At 41.2% G+C, this 26,418-nt stretch overlaps 1 protein-coding gene across 16 annotated transcripts in view; it reads right to left on the bottom strand.

The window, feature by feature from the left end:
- Positions 1-700: 700 nt before the first annotated feature.
- The window catches only part of PLEKHA6 (pleckstrin homology domain containing A6), a 269,710-nt gene continuing 243,992 nt past the window's right edge, over positions 701-26,418 (bottom strand). For 12 of the 16 annotated variants that reach the window (XM_089514587.1, XM_089514583.1, XM_089514592.1 and 9 more), the window contains 11 exons: positions 25,914-26,025; positions 23,985-24,124; positions 22,283-22,432; positions 19,070-19,199; positions 16,785-16,894; positions 14,582-14,767; positions 13,037-13,201; positions 11,924-12,057; positions 9,792-9,934; positions 5,345-5,465; positions 701-3,195 (listed from right to left, as the gene is read on the bottom strand). In XM_089514587.1, coding sequence (XP_089370713.1) covers positions 5,353-5,465; positions 9,792-9,934; positions 11,924-12,057; positions 13,037-13,201; positions 14,582-14,767; positions 16,785-16,894; positions 19,070-19,199; positions 22,283-22,432; positions 23,985-24,124; positions 25,914-26,025 — 1,383 coding nt within the window. In that variant the 3' untranslated portion in view covers positions 701-3,195; positions 5,345-5,352. Of the gene's footprint in view, positions 3,196-5,344; positions 5,466-9,791; positions 9,935-11,923; positions 12,058-13,036; positions 13,202-14,581; positions 14,768-16,784; positions 16,895-17,999; positions 18,153-19,069; positions 19,200-22,282; positions 22,433-23,984; positions 24,125-25,913; positions 26,026-26,418 lie in introns of those variants that run through there. The other 4 variants (XM_089514584.1, XM_089514593.1, XM_089514585.1 and 1 more) reach the window with 2 other exon arrangements.

Below are 26,418 nucleotides of genomic sequence, written 5' to 3'. Positions count from 1 at the left end.
TTCACCTTCTCCCTGTGCAAGTTCGCAGAAAGTTAAACCACTAGTGTAAAGGTCTGTTGCACTATTGTACTGTCCTAGTAGGACCTCATCCTTTCTAAAGAGCCTAATGTAAACAAGGACTGAATTATGGAAGGAAATGTGGGGGCACTTAATGAAATCCACAAATTCCACCCATGACTGCCTTTTACTTTAGCCAAGTCATCCCCCCGGCTTTTAATAATAATAGCTAAGAGGGCCTCATAACAGAAATGGAGTAGGGAGTGGGGGACAGCATGCTGTAACTCGACAACTAGTTTGGGAGCACAACGCCCATGTCAGATTCATGCTCAATCAAACTGAGTATGTGGCTTTATCTGAGGATTTTAAGCAGCTATGGGAAATATTATTCCAACTAATGGAGATTTTCATTGTGACCTGTGTTTAAGTAATCTTCATTTATACACTTATGGGCATGTATGTGTTGTAACTAAGCCCAAGATGAAACTGCTAACTCTGTGTGTGTGTGTGTGTGTGTGTGTGTGTGTGTGTGTGAATGCATCAGTAATTCAAAACTACTTAGAAGTCAAACCACTTAGAAGTCAAATTGCAGTCTAAAGTGACAGGTTCTACCATCTTCCATTGTATTTGTGTGAATAATCCAGTAAATTGAATGATTTGCACTTTTGAATACTCAGAAAATCCAGTTTAAGGGAACGAAAAAAAAAGTCAACTGCATTTATGTGTTCTTCTAACCTATAACAAGAAAAAATTAGCTACTTCCATAATAATATAGCCTGAAACAGAATGAAGGCATACATTTGGGGGGGGGGGGGGACCCAAAACTATATCCAGCTCAGCCTCTTATTGTGTATGGCTGACTGGTGCCCTGTGAAACAATTTCTCATGGTGGCTCTCCTATATTTTGATAATAAAAACTCTAGCCCAGAGGTCTACTTATGAGGACAATTGTTTTCAAATGTCATGTGTGAGGGAGCCCCACAATTTTCATGTTCCCCCACTCTGGGTTTTGAACACAATGCCCTGTTTATGCCTGATTGGTATGCTGTGGATCTGCAGAGTTCCTTATTGCGAGGTGATGCCAACTTTAGTAACTTTAGTACAGAGCCTGGCTATTTGTAAAAGGGGCCAGGTAATGTGGCACTACCTGCATCACTGTGTGGAAAGCAGAATTGGCCCCTGAAAAAACAGAAGTTGATTACTTCTGTCCTACCCAAGTGACATTCAGACAGGCACTACCAGAAAATTTTTGGATGATAATTCCCAGAATCTTATAACCAGCATGGCCATGCTGGCTGGGGAATTTTGGGAGCTGTAGTCCAAAAAAGTAACATGTCCCGGCTCAAGGCTTTACTGCATGTACATCCCCTCTTAATGAGTCACTGCAGTGACAAAAGATGCTTCCTATAAGACCCTTGACCTGGTAAGACTCCTGTCTCAGGATGTGTAAAGGAAATGGGTAAGAGCTACTTGAATTAATGTAGGGCAATGGCTCTTTTGGTATTTACATGAAAATAAATATATTGGTATTATCCCAGTTCTTCTCTCTGCCTACCCCTCAAGTCTATTTCCCTTTTGAATTAATTCTTCTCTCAAGCTTCTGAGAAAACAATGAAGGCTCATCTGGGAGAGCAGGCTCACTTGAGATGGTATGAAATTGGAACAGGTGCAGCGATGGCCCTGCAATCTTGACATAGGAGCTCAGTTCCTCTCAAATTATCAATTGGCCTTGGCAGAGGAGATGTGACATTTGTGTTTTTGTGTTTTAAGAGAGGAGGAGAAAACATGACTGCCACACCATCAACTAACTAAAGCCTGCTCTACTCGCAAATGTAAAAAGAGGAGATGTTACAAATGGCAAAGTTTGAAGAGCCCACTTTAACTTTTCCATATTATCCAGGAGACGTTTCCTTCATATATCCTGTAGGAACAGACTTTTGGCTTGTCCAGTCTAATTCGGATCATATCCCATTTACTCCCAGTCTTTTGTTTTCATCATTAGAACCTAATGGTGGTACAGTAATCTATCCAGCACACCATTACTCAGATTTGTGCCCTAGAGAATTCACTTATTCCCGGGAGTTTGCTCAGTGGCACTATTCCTGGCTCACTCCAGTGTGAAAAGAAATATGGTCTTCCCAGCCCCAACAGGGATGCCAAACACACACCCTTTGTATCTAACAGACCTCACTGGATCACAGAATGCATCCAAGCCTTTGCCTAGAGGCCAATTCCAGACAACTGAACTTTTCCATTACCACTCTTCCCCATTACATCCTTCATCCACATCCCTGCTACCTAGCTACGTACACTGCCCACACCTTCTTGTCCACCCATCAAGCTTGGGAAAAGCCACAGGAAAATTGCCTCAGACTAACAAATCTCAAAGCTTATTCCACTTTTCTGTCTGTTTCACCTCCTTCTCCACTGGCAGCTTTCTTTTTCTTTCCTTGGCCACATCTACAAAGTTCTCAATCCATTCGTGCATCTTCCTGCTCCCTCCCTTCCTTCTTTCTCCTACAAATGGTTGTGAGCATAAGCAGAGAAGAGCAGCCATGCACAGGCTTGCTTAGCTCTTGAGATTAAGGATACAAAAGCCATTCTGGCTAGTAGAGGAAACCAAACTGGGGTGTGTGAAGAAGATAAATCTAGTGCTCAGTATAGGGTTAGAAAGTCTCTGGCTGCAGCGACAAGTCATTCTTCACAGACATCCCCTCCCTTCCTGTCCAAATATTGATGGAAGAGGACAGAGAACCAAGAGACAGCTACATTAGTGTGGGAAACTTCACCTCCCCTTTTCCATTCAGTGATGTCTCCTTGCCAAGTCAGCCAGGCAACAGTGGATCTTTAGCTACTGGGCCTTTTGCCTTGGAATCTTCTGTGCTGATGCAGAGGATCTGCAAGCTGCATTGGTGAGAGTTTCTAAAAGGCTTGTCCAGAGAAGTTGCTGATATGGGCCATGGCAGTAGTGGCAACAGGATATGGGAGGTAAAAGACAAACTCCTCTTTCTCCTCAGAGGCAGTTTTTCCTTCCTGAATGTTTTTGCAGCTCAATCAAAGGCAAGAGTGTTCTGACGGGACCATAACAATGGCCATGTGGCGTGCATCATTAAGTGGTTGTGTCAGGATGCAGATTCGACTTGTGTTAAAATGTGGCTCCGCGGGACTTCACAGCATTCACAGCAGCCAGGGCCTGTGCTGGAAGGAGGAAAGAAGGCAGAAAAATCAATGACTGTAACCGGGAGCCTAAAATGACAGACCTGCTGCAAGGAACCTTTACAGTAGGCTGGCATGCTAAAGAAAACACCCACTATAGAGTATCCACACGGTAAAGTTCTAGCACTTTGATGCTACTTTAAGTGCCATGGCACCATATTACAAAGTCATGGGATTTGTAATTTCATGAGGGACTCAAAGCCCCCTGCTAGGAAGTCCTCTGTTCAGCCTCTCCACAAAATTACAAACTCCAAAATTCCATAGGATGGAAGTATGGTGCTTAAACTGGCTTCAAACTGTTATAACCATGCAGTGTGGATCTGCTCAAGTAGTGACTTGGAAGATGACAAGAAAAATATAGCCCTGTGTGTGTTGTTTTTGTGGTACTCAACCCCTGCAGGCTCCCCAGACTGCCCTGTTTTCTGCTCCTTCCAAAAGTGGGTGGATGGGCAGTATCTCTTGGAAGCTTCCAGGAATAATTCACTTTTAAAATAGATTGCAGGTTTTAACTTCTTCTTTTTTTTTTTAAATGTTCATTTTTCAACTAGTAGTGGTCTTTCCACTTAGTTTTGTTTTCATTTTTTGGCTGTGTGTACAGCTCCTTGAGAGTCCCGGGGCAGAAAACTGGCACTAATGAGAGAGAGGTTATTCAGACTTTCCCCCTTAAACCTCTACATAAGGGCATTTCTCAAAGACTTAATATTTAAGGCTTAAAAGATATTCACTAGAAAGATCTGTGCTAGAGGCATGTCAGTTGGAACAAGGAAAGTAGCCTTGGGAGGCTGGTCATTGGAAAAATGAAATATTTAGGAAGGGGCTGCTTAACCCTTTCTTCTTTGGATTCTGTGCTAGCTCAAAATGGTCTCAAGACTTCTTTTCTATCTGCAAAGAGAAAGATATGAGATACCTACATTGTTCTGCAGGACGTCAGAAAATTAGCTTGATGATTTTGAATGGAAGGACAAAAAGGGAAAAAGCTAAGTATCTCACCCTTTATATTTTAAACTCCCACCCGCAAAACTTGCTTTTAATTAAAAAAGAAAGGGAAGGGAAAAATGGACACAACATAGGGTTGACAGATTGTAAACCATTTAAAAAAAACTGAGATGGAGGACAAAGTACCTTGAATCTCTGTGAAACGGGGCTGGTGTACCTATCTTCCCTTCCTTTTCAACCTCAGACTGTCAGGTACAAAGGATGTGTGGAGTTGCGGAACAAGAACAGAGCTTGGCACTTCTCTGCTTCCTCCTCCCTCCCTCTTCATTTGGAAGGCAAAAACCAACTACTGCTAAAAGTCTGAGGTTGAACGGTAAAGGAATTACATGGTTTCACAGAGTTGTTTGGTATCTTGTTCCACTTCTCAGTCTTCAAGTTACAAGAGACCCATCCTGTACCCAACCGGGCAACCATAACACCACTGTAGGCTCAGGCTATCTAGAGATAGAGGAGATAAGATATGAAAGAGGGGTTGCTTTGTTCATAAGCCACACACTAAGCCAGGGGTGAGAATTGTGCATTGTGTGGGTCATCTGCAGCCCTCGTGGTGTATTCACTCTCACCCTAGGCAATGTTCAGTTGAAAAAGGTCAGCTGAATATAAATTCTAGGGAGCTGAAAATAGACTTTGAGGCCCTATTTTGGCCTGTAAATGCTATTTATTGGGAGCAGGGGTGAAACACCAACAAAACCCACCTAAAGTGCTTCAGAAATGAGTTCTGGTTGTCAATTCCAGTCTTCACTCAGTATGCTGGTGCATCCCGGAGGGATCTAAAAAGACCAACTGACTCCTGACACGTGCCCACCCCTGATCTAAGCCATGACAATAGACACATTTTAGGAAGCCTCTTTCTCAGTTGGTATGAATTGGCATAGGTGAATCACCACTGACTGAAACCATATTGCCCCAGGGACTCTCTGGCACCTTGATTCACTGTTGAAGCATCTTGAACTTACTCTGTGGAAGAAAGGCTGCGCTTATGAGGCAAAGAAGAAGGTGTTAGCTTAGTGAATATCAATGGATGGATGGATTGGTGAAGAGAGGAAACTCTTGAAAAAGAAGCTTACCACTCCTTTTCTCCAAGAGGCTGAGGTTTACAGAAAGTGAGATGAAGTATAATAGAAAATGTGCTTACTTTATGGCTCAGACACGCATAAAATGGCTGTCGGCGCCCTGGGATGAGTCAGACGAGAGGGACTTGGTCGGTGGAGTCAGGGAGGCTGGGGAAGTGGGAGGGCTCGGGGTGGCACATTGAGCTGGAAACAAGAAATGGAGACAAGGCCTGAAGAATATACAATGCTTCAGCCAGAAAGGAAGAAGAAAAAAGGGACAAAAACAGAAGCAAGGAAAACTAATTTTATCAAGCCAACAGAGGTTAGAAGAGGGAAAGAAGCGTGATCAGAAATCACAGAGCAGTACAAAATGGCTCCTCTGCATCATGCTCTTGCAAGTCCCACTGAAACTCTGCATGTAAAATCATGGTGCAACACAGGAAGGAGAGCAGCATAGCTTTGGCCCTTTAGGTAGACAGACTTTGTAGACCATCTCTTGCCATGTAATGAAAGGAAGCCTAGATTACTGTGTGCTTAGTCCCTCTTTAGAAAATAGCATTCATCATTAATATTCATGGGACTGCAACATCTTCAGAGCAACCCTCATTTGTGCAGCTATTCATCACAGTTTCAAAGACCAAACGTGGCTTGAATAATAATCCTCTGCTCAAACCTCTTGCACAGGCCTTACTACAAGGCAGGGACAGTAATTAAAGAGCAGCTTTTGCAGTAGATTTCAGCAGGAACAGTAACAGATCATTCAGAAGGAACTAGCTAGAGAGCAAAAACTACAGATGGGGAAATGTTTTACCATATCCTGGATCAGTGTTCAAATGCCAGGATCCAAAAACATAGAACAATCATTCCCATTAGCTATTTTCAGGAGCTTACTGCCCCAGTTGCCATTGGACTTGTAGTCTGGCTTCCTGTCCAATAGCTCCCACAGTAAAGTGGCAAAAACAGGGTGTATTTCAGGTTTAACTGGGGCCAGTCTGGTCATTGGTTTGAGTTAGGTAACAACCTCAAACAGCTGATTTTCTAGAAAGGGCAAGAAATGGCTGTTTTAGTTGTTTCATGCATCGCTGTTGTATTTTGTCTCCCACAGAAATGTGAGGTTTTCTGTTGCAAGTGCCTTGGACATGATGCATTTTGACTCAGGCTACTGGGAGGCACAATTTGTTGTTCCATCTTGGGCTGCAGTATGTCTTGGCCTGGCCCTAAACATAGCAGAGAGATTTGCAGACAGGACTAATCCAAAATATTATATTAGAGGAAAGATGTTTCTCTCCCCTGCAACCCACTCCATTCCACTAAGTTACCAGATAGTTGTTGCACAGTGGACAGGGCCCATGACCATACATGAAAATGGCAGGCTATTATAGGTGGACAGTTACAAATCATTATGGTTATATATGGAACCTCCAGGGTCCAAAGCACAAGCTACTGAAAGTCACTTTCATGAAAACAACAGCTAGAGAGTGGTTTATTCCTTGCATCCTTCTTGTGGACTTCTCATATATATGCACACGGTTGACCAGAAAGAGGATATACTAGGCTAGATAGGCATTGGGTATGATCTAGATTGGTTCCTATGTTCTTTTTTTACCCAAACCAAATATGCTCTTTTGTTTGTTTTGAGTCTTCCACTATTCAGCTTTAGTGGCTAAACTGAGGCTCATTATGAAAGAGGGAGGAGAAAACAAACCCTTTCACTCTAACCAATTTTTGCACATCTTGCATAAACATACACCTCAATCATGTTCCTTCTTTCTTATTTTTCCTCTCTGTCTAAAAACCCTCAAACCTTGAAAGAGCAATCTACTCTCTTTACTCATGGACCATTATTTACCTCCAAGTAACACTAATAGCAACACCTCAGGAATAAGAAACTGCCTTCTTACTGAACTAAGAATAAGAGGAAAACTGGTTTAATAAAACAATATCTGCAAACTCTTGTAGTCTTCTAATGGAAGTCAATGAAACTTCCCATGGATGCATTAGACCAACCTTCTCCACCTTGGACCTTCTTAGGTATTTGGACAAGAAATGTTATCAACCTCAATCAGCATAACCAAGTGGTGAGTTAGGAATTGGAGGCACTGCTTTGCAGTGGTTCTGTTCCTTCCCCTTGGGCAGGTTCCAGAGGGTGTTGCTCAGGGACAGTTGCTCTTCAAAAACAGAGCTTAATTGTGGTGTCCCTCAAGGCGCCATGCTGCCCTGATGCTATTTAACATCTATATGAAGCCACTGGGAGAAATCATCCATGGATATGGGGATGGGTGTTATCAGTATGCTGATGACATCCAAATATATTTCTCCATGTCTTGGTCATCAGCGACAATGACAGACGGCATCTCTCCCTTCAACCAGTGTCTTCAGGCAGTAATGGATTGGATGAGGAAAAACAAGCTCAAGTTGAATCCAGACAAAATGGAAGTACTTACAGTAGGAGCCACCAAACCAGGTATTGGGCTGCAACCTCCAGTCCTACAGGGGCTCACGCTCTCCTAGAAGGACTGTGTTCGCAGTCTGGGGGTGCTTCTTGACCCGTCGCTTCAGATGAAGAATCAGGTGAATGCGACGGTCAAGAGCGCCTGTTATCAGCTTCGGCTGATACGCCAGCTGTGCCCTTTACTGGAACGGGTTGACCTTGAAACTGTAGTACATGCGCTGGTAACCTCAAGACTTAATTTTTGCAATGTGCTTTACATGGGGCTACCCTTGTGCCTAGTCCGGAAACTCCAGTTGGTACAGAATATGGCAGCCAAGTTGGTCACAGGAACAGTAAGGAGTGACCATATAATACCAATATTGAAGTCACTCCACTGGCTGCCTATTAGTGTCCGGGCACAGTACATGGTGTTGGTTATCACCTTTAAAACCCTACATGGCTTGGGCCCAATCTAAGGGATCACCTGCTTCCATACAATCTGTACACTCAGGTCCTCTGGGAGAATTTACTTCAGCCCTTAAAGACTAGGTTGACGGCGACCTCCCAGAGGACATTTTCTGCAGCTGCTCCCAATTTATGGAATGGCCTGCCGGACAAGATCTGTCAAATTACCAATCTAGAAAGCTTTAAAAAAGCCATTAAAATGGATCTCTTTCGGCAGGCCTTCCCGAAATAAAATACTCAGCCACGAATAAGACTTCCATCTATTGAACTCTGCCCATGATCATGTTTATTATCTGGATTGTCCAGGTTTTAGTATGTAGTTTTTAATCTTATACTGTTTAATCTTGTTTTAAGGGGGACATTATATATATATGGATGTAATTTAACTTGTTGTACGCCTCTTTGATTGCCTGGCAAAAAGCAGGATAGAAATAAAACAATTATTTTATTTTTAATTTTTATTTTCATGGGAGCTGCAGTCCAAAACATCTGGACAGTGTCAGCTTGGAAAAGACTACATTTAATATGTCCAGTTCCATAATTGCACTTGCAGAGATAATCCTTCATGCCACATAAACCCACAAGGTCTTTTTTGCTTCCTATGGAAGACATGATTGCAGCAGTGGATGCAAAAGACGTATGAGAAATGGGAAGCTGGCTCTCTGCTCTTGAGAACAATGTTGCCAAGCTAATAGACCCTGCATCCATCCACAATGAGAGCCAATGCATATAGTAGTAGCTGGCATGAATCTCCTTAGGCCTTCAGCTTTGGTTTCACTGCTAAAAATATTCTCTACCATTCCCTATCTCTTCAAATGTGTGGCATCCTTTTGATCTGTCTGGTACTTCTGGCTCAAAAATTGGACTACTGAAAAGAAGCATTTTGGAAAAAGGAGTCTTATTAAAATAAAAAAAAAACACAAATTGACAAAACATTATATAGCATATGTGACAACTGCAGAGAGCTTTTGCCCTCCAGATATTTTTAAGTACAGCTGCCGTTGTATCTGATCATTAGATATGCTGCCAGGAGTTGCTGGGAGGTGAAGTCAAAACATACAGAAACCAAAAGATCAGTTGCTCTTAGGTATATTAAATTCTCTTGAAATGTTATTGCTACACATTACAAGCAGATATAAGGGAGGTTGCCAACTGTCTGACAGCTCCTTAAGGCCTACAAATTATAGGAGAAGATAGCAAAGTTCAAAATAATACCCAGCACTGCAGAATTTGACAGCTCAGACCAATTAATTTATTTGGCACTTGGCAAAAGTAATGCACACATGTCCCCCATGACACTTTGGCATCAGCATAAACCCAAAGCAACACAGCAGCATGCTTTGGCTCTGCAAGACAATTCTCTGGCCTTTATATCATTAAAATTTAAAAGTGTCACAAATTCACCCCAACCAGCTGTCAAAACTCTCTAAGTTCTGCAACACATACCTTGCTTGTACAAGGGAATCATTTAACTGTCTCTAACTCATTTTCCTGACTGAAACATCTCACACTAAAATGCAGAACAAATGATGGCCAGAAAAACTCACTGATGGGAACTGAAGTTCCCTCCTTTGGGACTGCATGGACTCCATTGCCTAACCTTTCTTGCAGCACTGCCTGAGTTTGCACCTTACCAGAGAGCATGCGACCTCGGCGGGAGGCTTCTGCAGCCAAGGCACAGGAGATTTCTATTCGTTTCTCCTGCTCTTGTAGCTGAGTCTCAGGGTCCTGGGACACATCCACTTCCCCCTCATTGAGTGGGACCACATTCTGCATGCTGCAAGAGAAGATGCTTGAAGTTAACTTCTAGCAGTAACTGACTATCCCAGAACATTTCTCAACCAGAGGGCAGTCACAACATTCAACAGAAGGGGAGAAGTATAAATGGAGGGAATGCATGAAATGAGATGCTATCCATTAAACATTGGTCTATTACTTGGCATGATGGGGAACAGGTGAAGGCAAACTGGAAAGACTATTTCTTTCCAAAAGGGCATTGTTTGTTTTTTAAAAAATCCTGAAATTTTCTCCCTGCCTCCCAACCAAATGTGGGATATAACTAAACAAAATTTTCAACCTCAAAAATGCTTCCAAAATTGTTTCGAAATCTTATGTATAAAACAAGAGAAGCAACTTTTCAGATAAGTTTGGAAATGAACAAATCCAGTCAGCTGAAAAGGTACATGTATCTCTTCCACCCAGAAAAATATTTTTCTGGTGTTTTTTGTGGGTTTTTCGGGCTATGTGGCCATGTTCTAGCAGAGTTTCTTCCTGACATTTTGCCAGCATCTGTGGCTGGCATCTTCAGAGAATGTTTGCCTGGAAAGGACTTGGCTATATATATTGTGTGACCTGGAAAGGCAGGAGTGATTTGCATGTATATTGTTGGTTGCTAATGGCAGGCCTCAGGGTGTGAGGGTCTGCACAAGAGGATTAATGTCTGCTTGATAGTGCTTATTGTCTGCTGGGAGAGTTCTCATTTGCATTTGTTGAGTCTTTATCTTGCTATCTGATAGCAAGATAAAGACTCAACAAATGCAAATGAGAACTCTCCCAGGGCCAGGGGTTTCCTAGCAGACAATGAGCACTAATCAAGCAGACATTAATCCTCTTGTGCAGACCCTCACACCCTGAGGACTGCCATTAGCAACAAACAATATACATGCAAATCACTCCTGCCTTTCCAGGTCACACAATATATATAGCCAAGTCCTTTCCAGGCAAACATTCTCCGAAGATGCCAGCCAGATGCTGGTGAAACGTCCAAAAGAAACTCTTCTGGAACATAGCCACATAGCCGAAAACCCCACAAAAAACTGTGGATGCCGGCCATGAAAGCCTTCGACTTTACATTTTTATGTTGTTATTTTTAAAAGACACAGTGCTATATTTTTGTATGTGGTTGTCCTTATCTTGGTTGGGATTCCTTGTGCTAGTCAAGATCAAGTGCTACAGGCAAGAAACAGGAAGGGCTTTTAGTGCAAAAAAATTCAAAATATGTATCACTCTTTTTTTTAGATATATACCATATTTATCTGGAATCTCAGTATGCAAAGGGATCTTGTAGCACCTTTGAGATTAACTCTGCAAAGGAAGTTGTAGCATAAGCTTTTGTAGAGGCCAAAAACAGGGCCTCTACAATCAGGGTGGCTTGGAGCCACCCCATTTAGGATGGATTGGGGTCACAGCAAACAGACATGTGGTCCCAATCCAGCCAGTTTCCATCCCAAATAGGAGCAGAAAAAATCTGCTCCTGTTTGGGGTGGAAAAAAGAGAAGTGTTCTGGGACAGTCTCTAGAGCCAGCTCCAGGGCGAGTGGTGTCTAAATACTACGTGCTCAAGCAGGCTAGAAGCTGGCTTTACCAGGTTTACTTCCTCAGATGCTGTTCTCTTTTCCTCGGCAATATTTTTTTCCAATAACAAAAAAAGGTAAAAGAAATGGTGAGAAGTTGTGTTTCTGTAAAATTCTGTGAATGAAGCAGGATGTTTGCATGATAAAAAGCTTTGAGAGCACAATGAATCTGCTAATGTTGGTTTCATGCTTTCAGATGCTAAAGGAGATGAGAGAATGACTGGCAACTCCCTTAACACTAACCAGGAGCTTTTGGTAGCTTAATAACCAGTAATAAAAGTAGGCATGTTACTTGACAGTCAAGTTTATGAATTTCCAAAATCTCAAATTGGATGTGGATTAATGATCACTGACCAGATGTTACAAAGGAAGACAAAAATGCACAAAGATAGGAAAAGAGGGTGTGCATCACACCTGGATTTGGCAATTAGTGTTTTTATCCTTTCCACTTTCTTCTGTTTCTCCTTCATCTCCTCTGGACTCAGTGGTGTATCAGGTTCCAATTCAATGTATCTTTCTGGAATTAGGACTTTGTCTGGGGTGGACAGCTAAAGAACAGATGAGACAAGCTATGAGTTCAAAAGGCGACAGTGAAAGTGAATGCCTTTAAGTGGATTTTACATTTAAATCACCCAGTAACCCAACTTTTCTGGGTGGTATACGAATGAATTTTAAAACATTTGGATGAATTAAAAGATGACACATATCAATATACAACCAATGTTTCTAACCTTTCTCTCAATCCTTGGTCATAATGTTATTCATTGTTAATACATGTTCTTGATCAGTTTGTACACAAAACATATCTAAATTCTTAATTTAATTGTTTTCAATCTTGGTATCTTGTGATGAAGACAAAGACTGGGATGAGATCTTGTTCTTTATTTAATAAATCTCCAGCACATTACTTAAGCAGTGGTGACATTCAATGTAATATATTGGTGGCTATTTGGGGCTATTCCAGTGGTTGTACTGGTAGCTGTTTGGTGGCTACTGGGTTAGGGAGGGGCAGAGTTGTGCCAGCATGCCGGATTGGCACATTTAGCTACAAGTGAATGGAGAGCTGTTTGCATAAAGGGGTCCTGTCACCATAACCTGGAGGAGGCTTATCCAAACAATTTTTAAATTGTGAATTTAGATGCTGAATTTTAAATGTGGACTGTTTTAAACTGTATATGTCTTATTTGTCCTTTTAAACTGTTGCATGTTTTAATTAATGCTTTATAATTGATGTTGTTCATTGTTGATCTGTTGTTGTTCCCTGCCTTCAAGTGATGCAGACAATAAACAAACAAACAAACAAACAAACCTGCCAGCACAATGCTGCAACAGGATTCTGGGCTTGGGTTTCATTCTTCTTCCCCCAGATTTTTATTAGTCAGGGCCCACACCCTATATGTGTTGTTCCAGCCACACTGGTGATTCTTTGACTATCATAACAGATAGCTATACCTCACTGTAAATGCCTGGGAATGAAGAAGATCCTGTTCTGGGTAGACTGAAATGCAAATAAACATGTGACCTCACCTCCTTGCTAATGTCCACATCATAATGCTCTGGCTCAAGCTCCATTTTGCGCAGGCGAGCAATTTCCTCCCGAGGGGTCTCATACATCTTGCCAGAGTCTTCAGAGCGTAATGCTGCCTCCAGATCTGATATGTCCACTTCATGGATGCTGCGATGTCTGCGCACCTAGAACCATACCACTTCAGAGTCAAACTGTGGGAGCAGTGGAGAACCCTCCCTCTAGAACCTGTCCAGATTTCTTTGTTTATTTCACACCCAGCATTTCATCTCCATACCATCCTCATCTGTTGCACTTTATGGTAGGAGAGAACAAAAACCAATTCATTGGTTGCTGTGCAACCTCTTAATGCATTTGTGCTTCCCAAAGCTCCCATTGACCCCCCCCCCAAAAAAAAACATTTTAATTGTTCTAAGCAGAAAGCAATGCACATGGAAGTGTGCTTTGTTATTTAAAGGAGAATATACTGCCCGATGTCCCCCATGGGCATCATTCTGTTTTAAAATAAGGTAGTCTCTATTCCATGTGTCTTCTTTTAAACCAGAAATGCAGGTTGGTTTATTTATGTTGGATTTCAGTGGCATACTGCAGTACCAGTATGTCATGGTTTGAGCATTGGACTACAACTCTGGAGACTAGGATTTGAATCCATGCTCAGCTATGGAAACCCACTGGGTGACCTTGGACGAGTCATATCTTCTCAGGCTCAGAGGATAGCAATGGCAACCCCCCTTTGAAGAAACTTGCCAAAAAACCCAGTGATAGGCTCACCTTAGGGTTGCCATAAGTTGGAGACAACTTGAAGGCACACAAGTAAAACTGCAGTGCCAAAGGAGAGATTATGCATTTGGGAGGAGGATGCACTCTGTGGCCTTGTTCTAATACACAGCAAATGAAGTGATAAAACTGTGGCTGCACTCTAGCAGATGGGGGCTTCAATGAAAATTCTTCAGTTAAAACCTTCCTACACAAATTGTGTCAGAGAGAAAAAATTAAGCTTAGCTTTCCTCCTGACATGCTAGTTAGCTGTGTATAGTGATATTTTCTTCATCAGGGGTGATACAGTGATCACCAATGTGAGCTTTCAAAATGAAATATGGAGTGGCACCAAAGAAACAGGTTCATCATTTCAGCTGCTGTTTATAAAACCCAATGAAACCTCTCATTCATTTCTTCCAGAAAAAAGAAGTTGCTGATTTCTCTCATTAAACCATAGCCTCCATTTGGACATATTCTACACCTTCAAGAACTACATAACTTCCTCTCTGAAAAGCTGCTTGAGTCATCATTGCTCAGGTAGATCCCAGAAAGCATTTAGCATTAAAGTAGGCATGGAAATGCATGTCTGAGTAGTCTTAGGACATGAGTGGGAATCTTAGCCTTCCAAATTGTTGGACTGCATCCCCCACAGCCCTAGCCAGCTTAACTAATAGTGAGGAATACATGGAAATGAAGTCCAGCAACATCTAGAGGACTTCCCACCCCTACTTTAGGACATGCATACCAAAGCCACGAAACCAATGTTGCTTGATATAGAGATACACTACCACTTTGTAAGAGGCAGGAGCTTTAGAAACAGGACTCTCTGTCTGCTGCTGATTTGCTGGAAGCTGCAAGCTTCTTCTCTTCTCTTTCATAGAACCACTCTGGTGACGCTTCATGCGATCAATTTGCTCCTCAACGCTCATCTTTGCCTTCACCTCATTTGAAAATACTGCACTCTTTGGTCTGTCCTGGAGGGGTGAAGGAAAAGAATGCATAGCCATGTTGATCAAAAGGACTGGTTTAATACAATATTTGGATACTCTCCAGCATCTCATAGATGAAAAATAGGACACATATGGCCAGGCAACATCAAAGTGTGGCAAGGGTGGCAAAAGTTATCAGTGAGTAGGAACACACAAGCTAGGAGAGGCTGCAGCAGTTTGCTTTTGCCTGAGTCTACTGGAAAGGTCAAGATTCTATACCCTTCTCTTCTTTCCTCTTCTTGCTGCTCCTCTCTCTTTGCTAAGTTAATTGAATGCAAATTGCTTTGCACTTTAAACTAGTTTGCAGTCATGAAAGCAAGGTGAAGACAAAAGGGAAAAGTGGGAGGGGAACAGAAAAACGGGCTATTTTAAAAATAGCTGAAAACCACAGAGGATTAATCAGGAGAGTCTCTGCCAACTAGGACAGTTGGAAGGTATGCATTTAATATTATAATATATACTGCCTATTATTTTCTGGCTGTGTCCTTTCACTGACAAAAAGAGTTCTTTACTCCCACAGTTCTTTTAGTCCTCTGTATTATTGTGTTAATGTAGTTTTAGGTTTGCTACATATGAATTTGAGAATATTGTAACTTTCCATTAAAACAGTTCACCTTAGAAAGGAGTATGGAACAATGTTAATTTTTTTTAAATTCACTAGCTCCTCCCTGTCTGAACTCCATAAATTGCCTGATTAAAGTTGCAGTTATGCCTACATTTAAAGGAATCATGTATTTTTAGTCATTGGAATTTCTTAGGAGGTAGGGTGGTTCTCTCAATATCAGAGATATCTTTCTTTGCATTAAGGAAGGAGAAGGATTATGACTAATGGAAATTTATCATACAACATACCCCAGTCAACAATCATATGATGGGCTTTGTAGTCCATCTGGGAAAAGTTCCAGTTTAAAGAAGGCCAATTCAAAATGGCACAAAAGAGCACTTCTAAAGAAGCCAGCCACAAGTTTGTCCGAAATGGTCAACAGTGACTAATCCCATTCCATAGTCTGTAAATCCCAAAGTTCATTTCAAAAACAAATGAATTAATCTCCTGCATTCTAATATTCAACAGCAGTGGCATCACCAGGGTTGATGTCACACAGTGCAGTAACTCATGGTGTCACCTCCCTCATCAACCTCCTCCCAAACTACACTATTCAGAATCCTTAGTAATTTTTTTTGTATTAATGTTACTCACAAATTGTAATTCCCATATATCAATGAATGTAATGACAGTAGTGATATAAACAACTAGCAACATTAAAATTATACCTTTAAATTACAATATCATATGTGGTTAAAGTGGAAATTTGGTGAGATGTGATGTTTTTAATTTTTTTTAAAAAAAAGAAACACAATTGTTAATAAATTACATTTAATTTTTTTAAAAAATTTTTAAAAACCCAAAAAACCCAAGAACTTGCCTTTCTCCATACACTGAACTTCACCCCACTCACCCCATCTCTTCCACTGAGCTCAGGCATTTTAAATGGTCACAGTTGAAAGCCACAGTCCGTTTCTGCCAAAAGGCAGATCTTTGGAGAATAGTGGTGTCACCCCCTTAGGGTGTCACTTGGTGCAGCTCAATAGCAATTAATTAATTTTCAAAGCTAACACTCCAAGCTTTGAGGCAGAGTAACTTTTAGAAATACATAAATAAATAAGAAGCAGAGCCTTCCCTCCAGTTCATCTGGTGCCATCCAGCCATGGAAGGAGAGATGCTGGCCCAGCTCCATCGGGCCTGTCCTAGATTAAGAAGCAGAGCCCTCCCTCCGGTCCATCTGCTTTGGTCCAGGCCTCAAGAGGGAGAGAAGAACTGCTGGATGTGATCCCTTCCTCACCACCTTTCCCTTCTCCTTTTATGTAGTGTCTTTCCAGATTGTAAGCCTGAGGGCAGGGAACTGTCTAATTAAAAATAATAATTGTAAGCTGCTCTGAGAGTCTTTAGGGCTGAAGGGCAGGTTATAAATACTGTAAATAAATAAATAACACTTAGCCTTACACGAGAATTCAGCCCATTAGATAGGGTACTGGCACTCCTTCTCACCACACCTGATGTCGGTATGGTGTCATCATCCATGGGTGACTTGGTCCTTGGGGGAACAATGCCAACTGGAAGAATGCAGAGGACAGAAAAATAAATTCTGACAGCAAGGCAAAAAAGTGAGTTTTTCACACTGACAATACAGATAGGCAGGCATTACCTTATTTTTGACAGATCTTTACTTATACCTTCTCTGCAAGCAGTAATGACTTTCTCAAAAAAAACTTTTGCATATATACAAATTAGAAGGTTTTCAGCTAGTTGATGAGTGGAATAGCAAAACCAAATAGCAATAACTAAAGCTGTGATGAAAAATAGGATTATTTCACTAAGATGTATATAGAAGAAAAAGGAAAATGAAAGGAAGATCAAATCACAGATGGATTGAGTCAGTCAAGGAAACCATGGCCCTTAGTTTGCAAGATGTGGAGTTTATCACACCATGACGTTATAGCAAGCTAATGCAGTGATGGTGAACCTTTTACAGACCGAGTGCCCAAACTCCAACCCAGACCCCACTTATTTATTGCAAAGTGCCACATCCCTCTGGCTTTCTAGTAAGAAACTCTGGCAAACTTTGTGCTAGGGCTACAGCATGTGTGCCCACAGACAGGGCTCTGAGTGCCACCTCTGGCACATGTGCCATAGGTTCGCCATCACTGTGCTAATGCCTCAGTCTTACTGCAGAACATTATTGCCCTTCTGTTGTTTTCCCATGGGAAACCGTTTTGAAAGTTTTGAAAGTTTTGAAAGTGTTTCTTTTTATTATCACAAAAAATGTGTTAATAACCTCCTTTCCCACTTCTGCTGAGAAACAATTTCCTGTGTGAAAGTTCAATTGCACTTTTGCCTATTTAAGGTGGCTAGGGTATAGTCAAGAGGTATGCTTTGGATGAGAAAACATCAGTCCACATGCAGTGATGAGGGAAAAAGCAGAAGGGGTGGAGATTTCAATTTGATTTCCTTTCAATTGACAAAGTAACTGAGAAATATTTAAACCTTGTATTCTATTTAGGAATTCTGTAGTCTCTCTCACTCCCATTCTCTCTGTCTCTCACTCTCTCTCTCTCTCTCTCACACACACACACCTGAAAATGTAGACAGAAAAGATTCTTACAGTTTTTTATTTTTAAACAAATATATGTTTATTATTTTATTAACATATTCGGAATAGACTAGACTAGACTCTAGCTTCAGACTTAACTAATTGGTGGCAGATGAAAACCAGCATTGGGACAGATCAATAGCTTCTGGCTTTTATCTGGTACAGATTTCTGAATTCTGAAGCTACAGTCTGGTCTATCTGGATCAGGAAGCCTCTCCCCCCTGGGTCAGGAAAAAAAAAGACATTTTAAAATGTAAGATTGTTTTCATTTATATTTTTGAGTGTGTATACATGTTTGCTAAACAAGGAAAAGGGATGGGGATAATGTCATGGATGAGGTAGTGGGTGTGCCGTCCCAAATACTGTATGTGATAAGTTTTTAGCACAAACCAACCCTGTAATCCAGGAAAGGAAAGACAGTAGTCCTGACTGAATACCTATTTTACAAACAATGCTATTGTAGTGGGAGAAGAACCTTGTGAGCGGGCTTGTTGATGACCATGGGTCTTTTAGATCTTGGACCACAAGGTTGCTGTAAGTTAAAGCCATATTTGATGGCAAATAAAAGAGCAATAAAAATATGTATATACAATTGCATCATAAGTTGTAAAAGTAATATATCCAAGCCCTGAATTGTATATAGTGGCATCTAAGGCAGCTCAGCAGCCACATAAATAAAAGCATAGTGCAGTAACAACACAATTTAAAAACATCAAATAACAGAGCCGAAAAGGAACAGTAGGTCATTGTGACCACAAAGATTTAATGTAACTCCCACAATTTTCTTCCAGTGCAGCTAACATCTTTATCACACTGGGGGGAAAACCAGGAAAAGCTGGTATTAAAAAGCTGGTACTAAAAAGAACTTCCTTGTGAATGGTTTGTTGCTTGCACATTCCTGTTTCTTCCCGGGACAAGTCCTCTCTTACATGTGTCAGAAAATCTTTGCCACAATCTCGCGACCTTGCCGAGAAAATGCCTTTTTAATCCCAGCTTTCCCCCAGTGTGATAAAGACCTTATGCTCACTAGGAATATTGCAAGGCACCAAGTTGTGGCCTAGAAGTACAAAAGAATAAAAAACAAAACCCAGTCACACAAACCAGGTCTGCTCCCCAAATAAATGCTGTTTGCAGGTACCTTTATTGAGAGCCACTTGCTTATCAGCATCTTGGTCTTGCCTTGTCTGCAAGAGACCAGTTTCTGCTGGAGAATGTGAAGCTGATGTCCGATGATGGTCCTTCTTGCTCTGTTCATAGCTGGATTTGGACTGTAGGGACAATTACATTTCCAGTGAGGAAGTGTGGATGTAGTTGAGGAGAGATCCTGCCTCCATACAGCTGCCCCTTTCTATAACTACATAGATTTGAGTCACAAACAAACATGCCAAAAGTGAACAGAAACGCCCACAGAGAAACAGAGAAAAGAAACAGTAACAAGAAGAAACACCTGTGCAGGCTTTGCCTGCTTCATTAAAAATGACACTTGCCCCATAATCAAAACCCAGTCAGTTGCAGAAAACAGTGTGGGTGAATTTCTCTTTGATTCAATTATAAAGAAGCAAACTGAAGATGAGGTAGCTCATGTTATATTCTAAGCACTGGCATTTGGAGGCAAGGATTAATAGAATTTTTACTATTCCTATCTTAAAAGCAGAATAATAGTGCTTAACATGCGCTCAGCATTCCAGAGTCTTTTTTTAACCAGCCCAAATCTAAGCTCTTTTTACGTTTATTGGGTGGGGGGGAGATTCCATTGGGTTTTCTTAAGTTAAAAAACAAGTTTTGAATAGGATTTAGAAATTGTGGGCTGGATGCATACATTGAGGAATGAAATCCCTTCGATCCAAAGGGAGAAGGGGAGATATAAATAAAAATTATTATTATTATTATTATTATTATTATTATTATTATTATTATCTGCCATTGCCACTCTACTTTTGCAGATGGAAACGTGAAACGGCTTTGGAATTTCATTGTGCTCTTGATCAAAAAATAAACAACCTGACAAGGTCTATGGTCTATGGTTGGTCTATGGAGAAGTTCTCTCTTCTTTTAGTCCTCCCCCCCCCCCCCCCACAAATCCTGCCCAAGCCCCTCTTGTTCTGTTTCATCTCAATTGCAACTTTGCAGGCAGCCTTTTCAGGCAACATAGATGATTATCACAGGGAGTGGATGGCAAAATGGAAAAGGGCAATAGAACTAAAAGCCACAGGGACAGTTGACACAGAATGGATTGGCAGAATGGGCCGGAGAGGTTGCAACCATTTAGCCACTTGCATCAAACAATCTGTCAGTCTTGTAATTTTTACATACATGTAATTCCTTCCATATCATCTCATGAAAGAACTAAAAAACTCAAAGATTTCAAAAATATTCTGTTCATAAAAAAAAACTTTTGAGTTGCTACACATATTGTTATGGTAAAAACATCTGGAGTGAAAAATCAGGTAATTTGCTATTCAGCAAGTCTGCCCCTTCCTTCCTTTGAATTTGCTTCCTCTGCATTTTGAAGGCCTAACCCTGAATCCCACAATCTTCATGGTTGTCTCATGGTTCTCAAATGCAAAGCCTATAGAAAGGAATGGAAGGGCAGTCTTAAAAGCGACAACAGGAAAAGGGGTTTATCTTTTCCAATTCCCATTGCAATTGGCCTATAATGGTTGCAAAACAGCTCTTATGAGATCCTAATAAGCAATATCTCTTCTCAGTTTTGACCTGATAAATCAACCCCACAACTTTAAAGCATTTCAGCTACCTTTGTGGGACTTAATGTAGATCAGGTATGGGGAACCAGCATCCTTGAGATGTTGTTGGACTGCAACTCTCACCAGCATGGCCAAAAGTCACAGATTATGGGAGCTGTAGCACATCCCTCTCTAGAGGACTACAGGTGCCTCTACCAGGTATAATTAAAATTCTCCCTAGCAGAGCTTTGAAATCTTATGGGTTATGTTATAAAATAAGATGAAAGTTATTCTTACAGAACATTTTCAAGATATCTTTGCTAATAGGCATGGTTTGCGTGCTATTCTTCCAATGGAAAGAGGGCCAATGAAATTATAAAAATATTGACCAATAGTAAAAATGCAGGCCAGATTTGGACATCATGAAAAACTGTAACCCAACATACTATAGTTAATCTTAAATATGGCCTGGTAGAAACAAACTAATTTCAAATCATGGGTTATGAAGCTAGTTGACATGAAAGCATACTTAAAATTAAGCACAGCTCAGGGTTATGGACCAACAATAAATAACAGTTAACAGAAATCAGAAGCAAAGGTTTCTGAACTCCTTGTAGTGGCCATGCTGGAGGATCGCATAGAGAAGCACATGTGTCTTGATGCAAATTGTTCTTGTCACACTAAACTATGGTTCAGTGTGATATCACTAAACTATGATTCAGTGTGATGTCTGAATGTGGCCACAGAATTGCAATGTAGGACTGGACTCTTGCTTTTAAGAGAGTTGAAAGTAGTTTGAGAGAGGCATTGCTTCCTTATGAACAGAATTTTGCTCTACTGTTGCCTCTGCTGAAGCAGATTCAGTAGCTTTTACATTGTTTTTTTTTAAAAAAAACACACCCAAATGTCGTTACTTAATGCAAACATGGAGTAAATACATACCAGGGTGGGCAACTGTGATGGGTCCTGGGGTCAATTTTCTGTTTTAGTACCCTGCTGGGGACTGTACAGGTGGCCAAAAATGTGAAGCCAAACCAAACCAAACCTTGAGGTGGCCTGTAGGCTAGTTCAGATTTTAGGTGGGAAATGTTTTTTTCTTCTTAAAAAGGGTGGGGTGGCCCTGCAACCTCTATTACAGAGGAATTGCTTCTCCCGGAAGCCTCTGAGAGACACAATCCATCAATTTTAAGCTTAAAAAAACAGTGCTAAAAGTTATTCAAAGTTATTTTGGACTACCAGAATCTCCCAGCTAGTGTGCTAACTGACCATGTTGGCTGGAGAATCCTGGGAATCGTAGTCCAAAAAAAAAAAAAAAAAAGGAATTTATCCATGCTTTGTTCCTACCTTCTACCTTTATCCACAAGTAACATAGATCACAGCTAGCCATTCAGGGAACGTAGTGTATTACAGTCTCCGAAAGGCAATTGTCCCCAATCCTTTTGAGGGGGTTTTTGGCAGATGATATTCTTCATATTGGGATATAATCCACATTTAGGAAAAATATCATGCATGAAGCTGCCGTTATCATCAAGAAAGGGGTTAAGGGAGCACAGGTCAGCTGGGACAAATGTCTTGTTAACCAATTGGCTCCATATCCCTTCCCAAATTCCTACTGAATATGGCAAAGGACAGAGCATGCCTTTAGCTCTCAGACTCCATTTTGATACCTGTCCCCTCTTCGCCTCGCTGCTTTGCTGCCAGGAGGGGGAGTTAGGATACGGCCAGAGGCGGCTTTCAACAGGGAGCGGAGGGACAGTCGGAGGAGATTCCAAGGGCACATATGATTTGGGGAGGGGAGGTCGAGGTGGACCAGTCTCCTGGAGTGGAGAGGAAGCCAAGAAGTGTTAGGAGTAAGAGCAGAGAAACTGTGAGAATGGGAAGGAAAAGAGAATTAGTGAGACAGAGACCAAACAGAGACAGGTGTACAATCCAGGACAGGGCAGCTGTAACTGCGTACCCCAATAGGCCAAATGTCATATAACCAGGCCTTTTCCTTACAGGGAAACCCAATGTGAAGCCACACCAGCCTGCTGCTAGCCCAATACCACCCACAGAACCATGTAGCAATCTCAGCTTTCATATGCCTCAAAAATATCTGTGATTTAAACAAAACAAAAAAACAAACTCTCTTCTTCTTTTTCAAGACACGTTATCCAAAATACAGATATTTCATAATTTTCTCACTGTTTGCCACATGGTGTGAATTAATATTAATTGCTGTAAGATTGAAAGCCCTGATGGTGATTCTATATGTATTGATGTCACAAGGCTTCAGCAACACGGAAAGTGATGGCCCCAAACATGCAGGATGGAATATGAGTGGGGCTAGGGATTGATGGTGGATTTGGGGCAGGGGTTTTGGTCCGATGACAGATGTAGCCCCAGTGTTTAAAAAAATTGCCAACCCTTATGCTAGAAATTTCATCCAAAGCATTTGGCCTGTCCTGCTAGAAATGGACAAGATATATCAATTTGGGTATACCTTCAATAGGTATGTACTAGGGACAGCACCACATCTGACCACCTTTGCCTTTTGACCAATGTATCAGGCTTCCATTTGTGATTGGTATACTTGAGGCTACTACACAGAATAGGAATAAATAGGGCAGGCGATGAAACTCACTCCACATAATTAGCACAACTGAGTCATTCCAAAGCTTTAGGGTGCTTGAAGGATGTGTGTATGAGAGGCTTTGGATTTTTACTATGTCACATCATCCATTCTTAAAGAATATTTTGAAGAGATGAGTAACTCACTAAGGCTAAATCCAGAATATTTTTTTGACAAGAATGGGTCTCACATTGCTCTAACATTCTGGTCATGCCAGCCTTGAGTGTTACTTGCCAGCAAACACAATAAAGGAAAACCATAAGTCTTACTGCAGGGCAAACAGCCTGCTAATTATTATTAGCCTAATTGCTCGTTTCAGAAACGAGGAACTCTCTATGCAATTATCAATATCTGTTTGGTTTAATTTAAATTCTAAGGGAATTTTGTGTTTAAAATGGAAAAGTAAAACCACAGATGTTTTATTTTAACAAAGAACCAGTTTCCTACAAACTGTACTTTAGGTTGTTGGCTCTTTTGCACTACAAGAGGAGTTTTAAACATCTTGTTGCACTTTTTGGTTTGACACTACTTTTCCCACTGAAAACAAAATCTCCTAAGGTTTCTCATCTGAAAATTTTTCTGCAGCTGCCACTGTTCACATCAGAACAAGGCTTGGGTTGCCATCTACTGGTGGAATGGCAACCTTTGAAACTGAAACTTCAGGAAACATCTTGCTCACACATTATAACACTCTGTCTCCTCCTCCTAGTTTGCTGTGTCTTCTCCATCTATCCTGGGCAGTGGTTCATTTGGCTCACCTCATTGCTGCCTTGCTTGGTAGGGGAGCTCTGGGATCCTGACACAAGAGAGAAAGGGCTCAAGGGGCTTGTGAGGCTGGCTGAGCTCAGTGGACTGGCTGGACTATTAGAGCTGTAGGTTCCTGATGGCCCAAGAGTCACTGCAGAAAAATGGTAGAAAAGGGAAAGGATTAGTAACAGAGAGTAATAGATCAGTGTGGGAAAGGGTGCTGAATTGTAAGATTGATACAGATAGAAAGTGTGTCTCTGTCTGCTTTATCACACTAGCAGGCAAAGGGGATTTAAATGAGAGAAAACTAGAGAAAACCAGGAAATGCCTGAAGTTTATCACATCACATTTCCTGGTTTTCTCTAGTTTAACTCTAGTTTAAATCCCATTTACCCACTAGTGTGATAAAGCTTTGTGTCTGTGTAATGGGGACCTGACTAGCGATAGCTTCCATGGATGCATCAATACTGTAGAAATTATGCATATTGATGCCACTTTAACTACTCTGGCTCCATGCCATGATACCCTGGGGTGTGTGGTTTTACAAGGTCTTTAACTTTCTCTGTCAAAACGTGTATGTGCCTCACAAAACTACAAACCCCAGGATTCTGTAGGATGGAGCAATGGCAGTTAAAACAGTGAAAAACTGCATTATTTCTATAGTGTAGATGCACTGCATGCCAGTAAAACAGCTCTGGGGCTCAGTTTGAACTTTAAGGGAGCTATCTAAAGTGCTGAGCCTTTCCCCTCATAAACAGGCCCAGCATCTTAAATTTCTGTTAAAGTGATGACTGAAACCTAGAACAGATTTACTGTGCCAATGACATAGGAATCAGCAGTCACTGCTGGAAGTAACATTCTTGAAAGAGGTAGAGGAAAAGATGAGGGAGGGAGAGGATTTTTTTTAAAAATGGATGGAACCCCAAATGAGTACAGCAATTTTGACTGACCACTCCATGACAGAGGTTCTTCCATGAATCAAATATCCAAAGATGCTAAAGAAAGCTAGGATTATTTTCAAAACAGCTGTATGCATTCCAAGATCAGACTAGCATTCCACACCAGCATTCGATTGCCCTGTTTTTTCTCTCAAAGACTGAACATTTTCTTGTTTTTCTCACAATCAAATGGTTAGTCTGAGTGGTGAGAGGGGAGCTGTAGTATAGTTTCACCTGGAAAACTTCTATACTATGCTTGCTGATGTAGGACCAAAGCCAACTCTTGAAATAGCCAAGATGTTCAGGTCCATCCCTTAATGCAGACATTCTCAATTGCTTCAGATACAATAAGTTTTCTAATTCTTCTTTTAGGGTATTTGAAGTTGGTGAGTGGTGGGCATGGAATGCAGATGAGTGATGGCCCAGCTCATCATCTGAAATATCACCAGGTACTTACCCACTGGCCTTCCCTAAACATACATCTTTAGTGAGCACATCCGAATGACAAGTTGGCATTCAACTCCACTCTCATTTAAAAGCATAACTGCTATCTGAGCCACAAAGACAGAACTGGTTGCAGTGAATGGGACAGTGATGGGCAAGAAATGAGGTTTGTTGCCAGTTGAGGTAATGGCATCAAGGGATAGAGATTTGGCTATATAGGCAAGCCAAGAAAATCCCAGAGGTTTGGCTATGGGGCCCCATCAGTCTTGTTTTGCTTAAGCGCCCACAGATGTCTGGTGCTGGCCCTGCAAATCTGAATGATTTCTCAACAATGGTGAAGTGATGGAATTAAATTGCAGTAAATAGTACTCCCACACATATTGCAACAGTAAAGTACACAAATATTTTCAGATGGCAGATAAGAAAATTATAGGTGTATGTATCGTGGAAGGAGTGGCAGATATCCAGATAACAGTGAGGCCTGTTGTTTTTTCTCTTAGGATCAGGCTAAGATGCACAAGAATCCCAAACCTGGAAATTAAAGGTGTGGGACTTTACCTCTATGCTTTGCAGTGTCTGTTCCCCGAGAGGGGTTGTTCTTCCGCAACCCTTCCATCACATCCTGGATTCGCCAGATCTCTTTCTGGATTTGCCGGTTGAGCATTTCATTCTGAAAGACACCCAAACCAAGTCAGAATCTGTGTTTAAGTAAAGCAACTCTTCTTTGCTCTTGCTCCTATTTTAATTCAGTAAAAGCTCCCCCCCCGCCAATTACATTTTACATGTAGCTGGAATTTCACAATAGGAAAAGCATCTGGGGAGCTGCTTCAGGAAAAGAGTGGGCAGTAAAAGGGTTAAGGACTGTCTCCTTTTCCATTTCTTTAGGCTAAAATGTTCCCATCAAAGCTAGTTTTTTTAAAAAAGTTGTTTTTTAAAAAAATAAATAAAAGATGACATTCCATTAGGGATTTGCTATACTTTTTAATGTAATGTACAATTTATTTCCCAAGCTGTTGTTTTTTGTTGTGGTGATACAGGAGGAGCGGCAGGGTAGGATAAGGAT

This window comes from Sceloporus occidentalis, unplaced genomic scaffold (assembly GCF_023333645.1).
Source record: "Sceloporus occidentalis isolate IW3139 unplaced genomic scaffold, rSceOcc1.0.p SCAF_3, whole genome shotgun sequence".
Classification (NCBI taxonomy): Eukaryota; Metazoa; Chordata; class Lepidosauria; order Squamata; family Phrynosomatidae; genus Sceloporus; species Sceloporus occidentalis.
The sequence above is the reverse complement of the archived record's forward strand: the minus strand, read 5'-3'. Positions and strand labels throughout refer to the sequence as shown.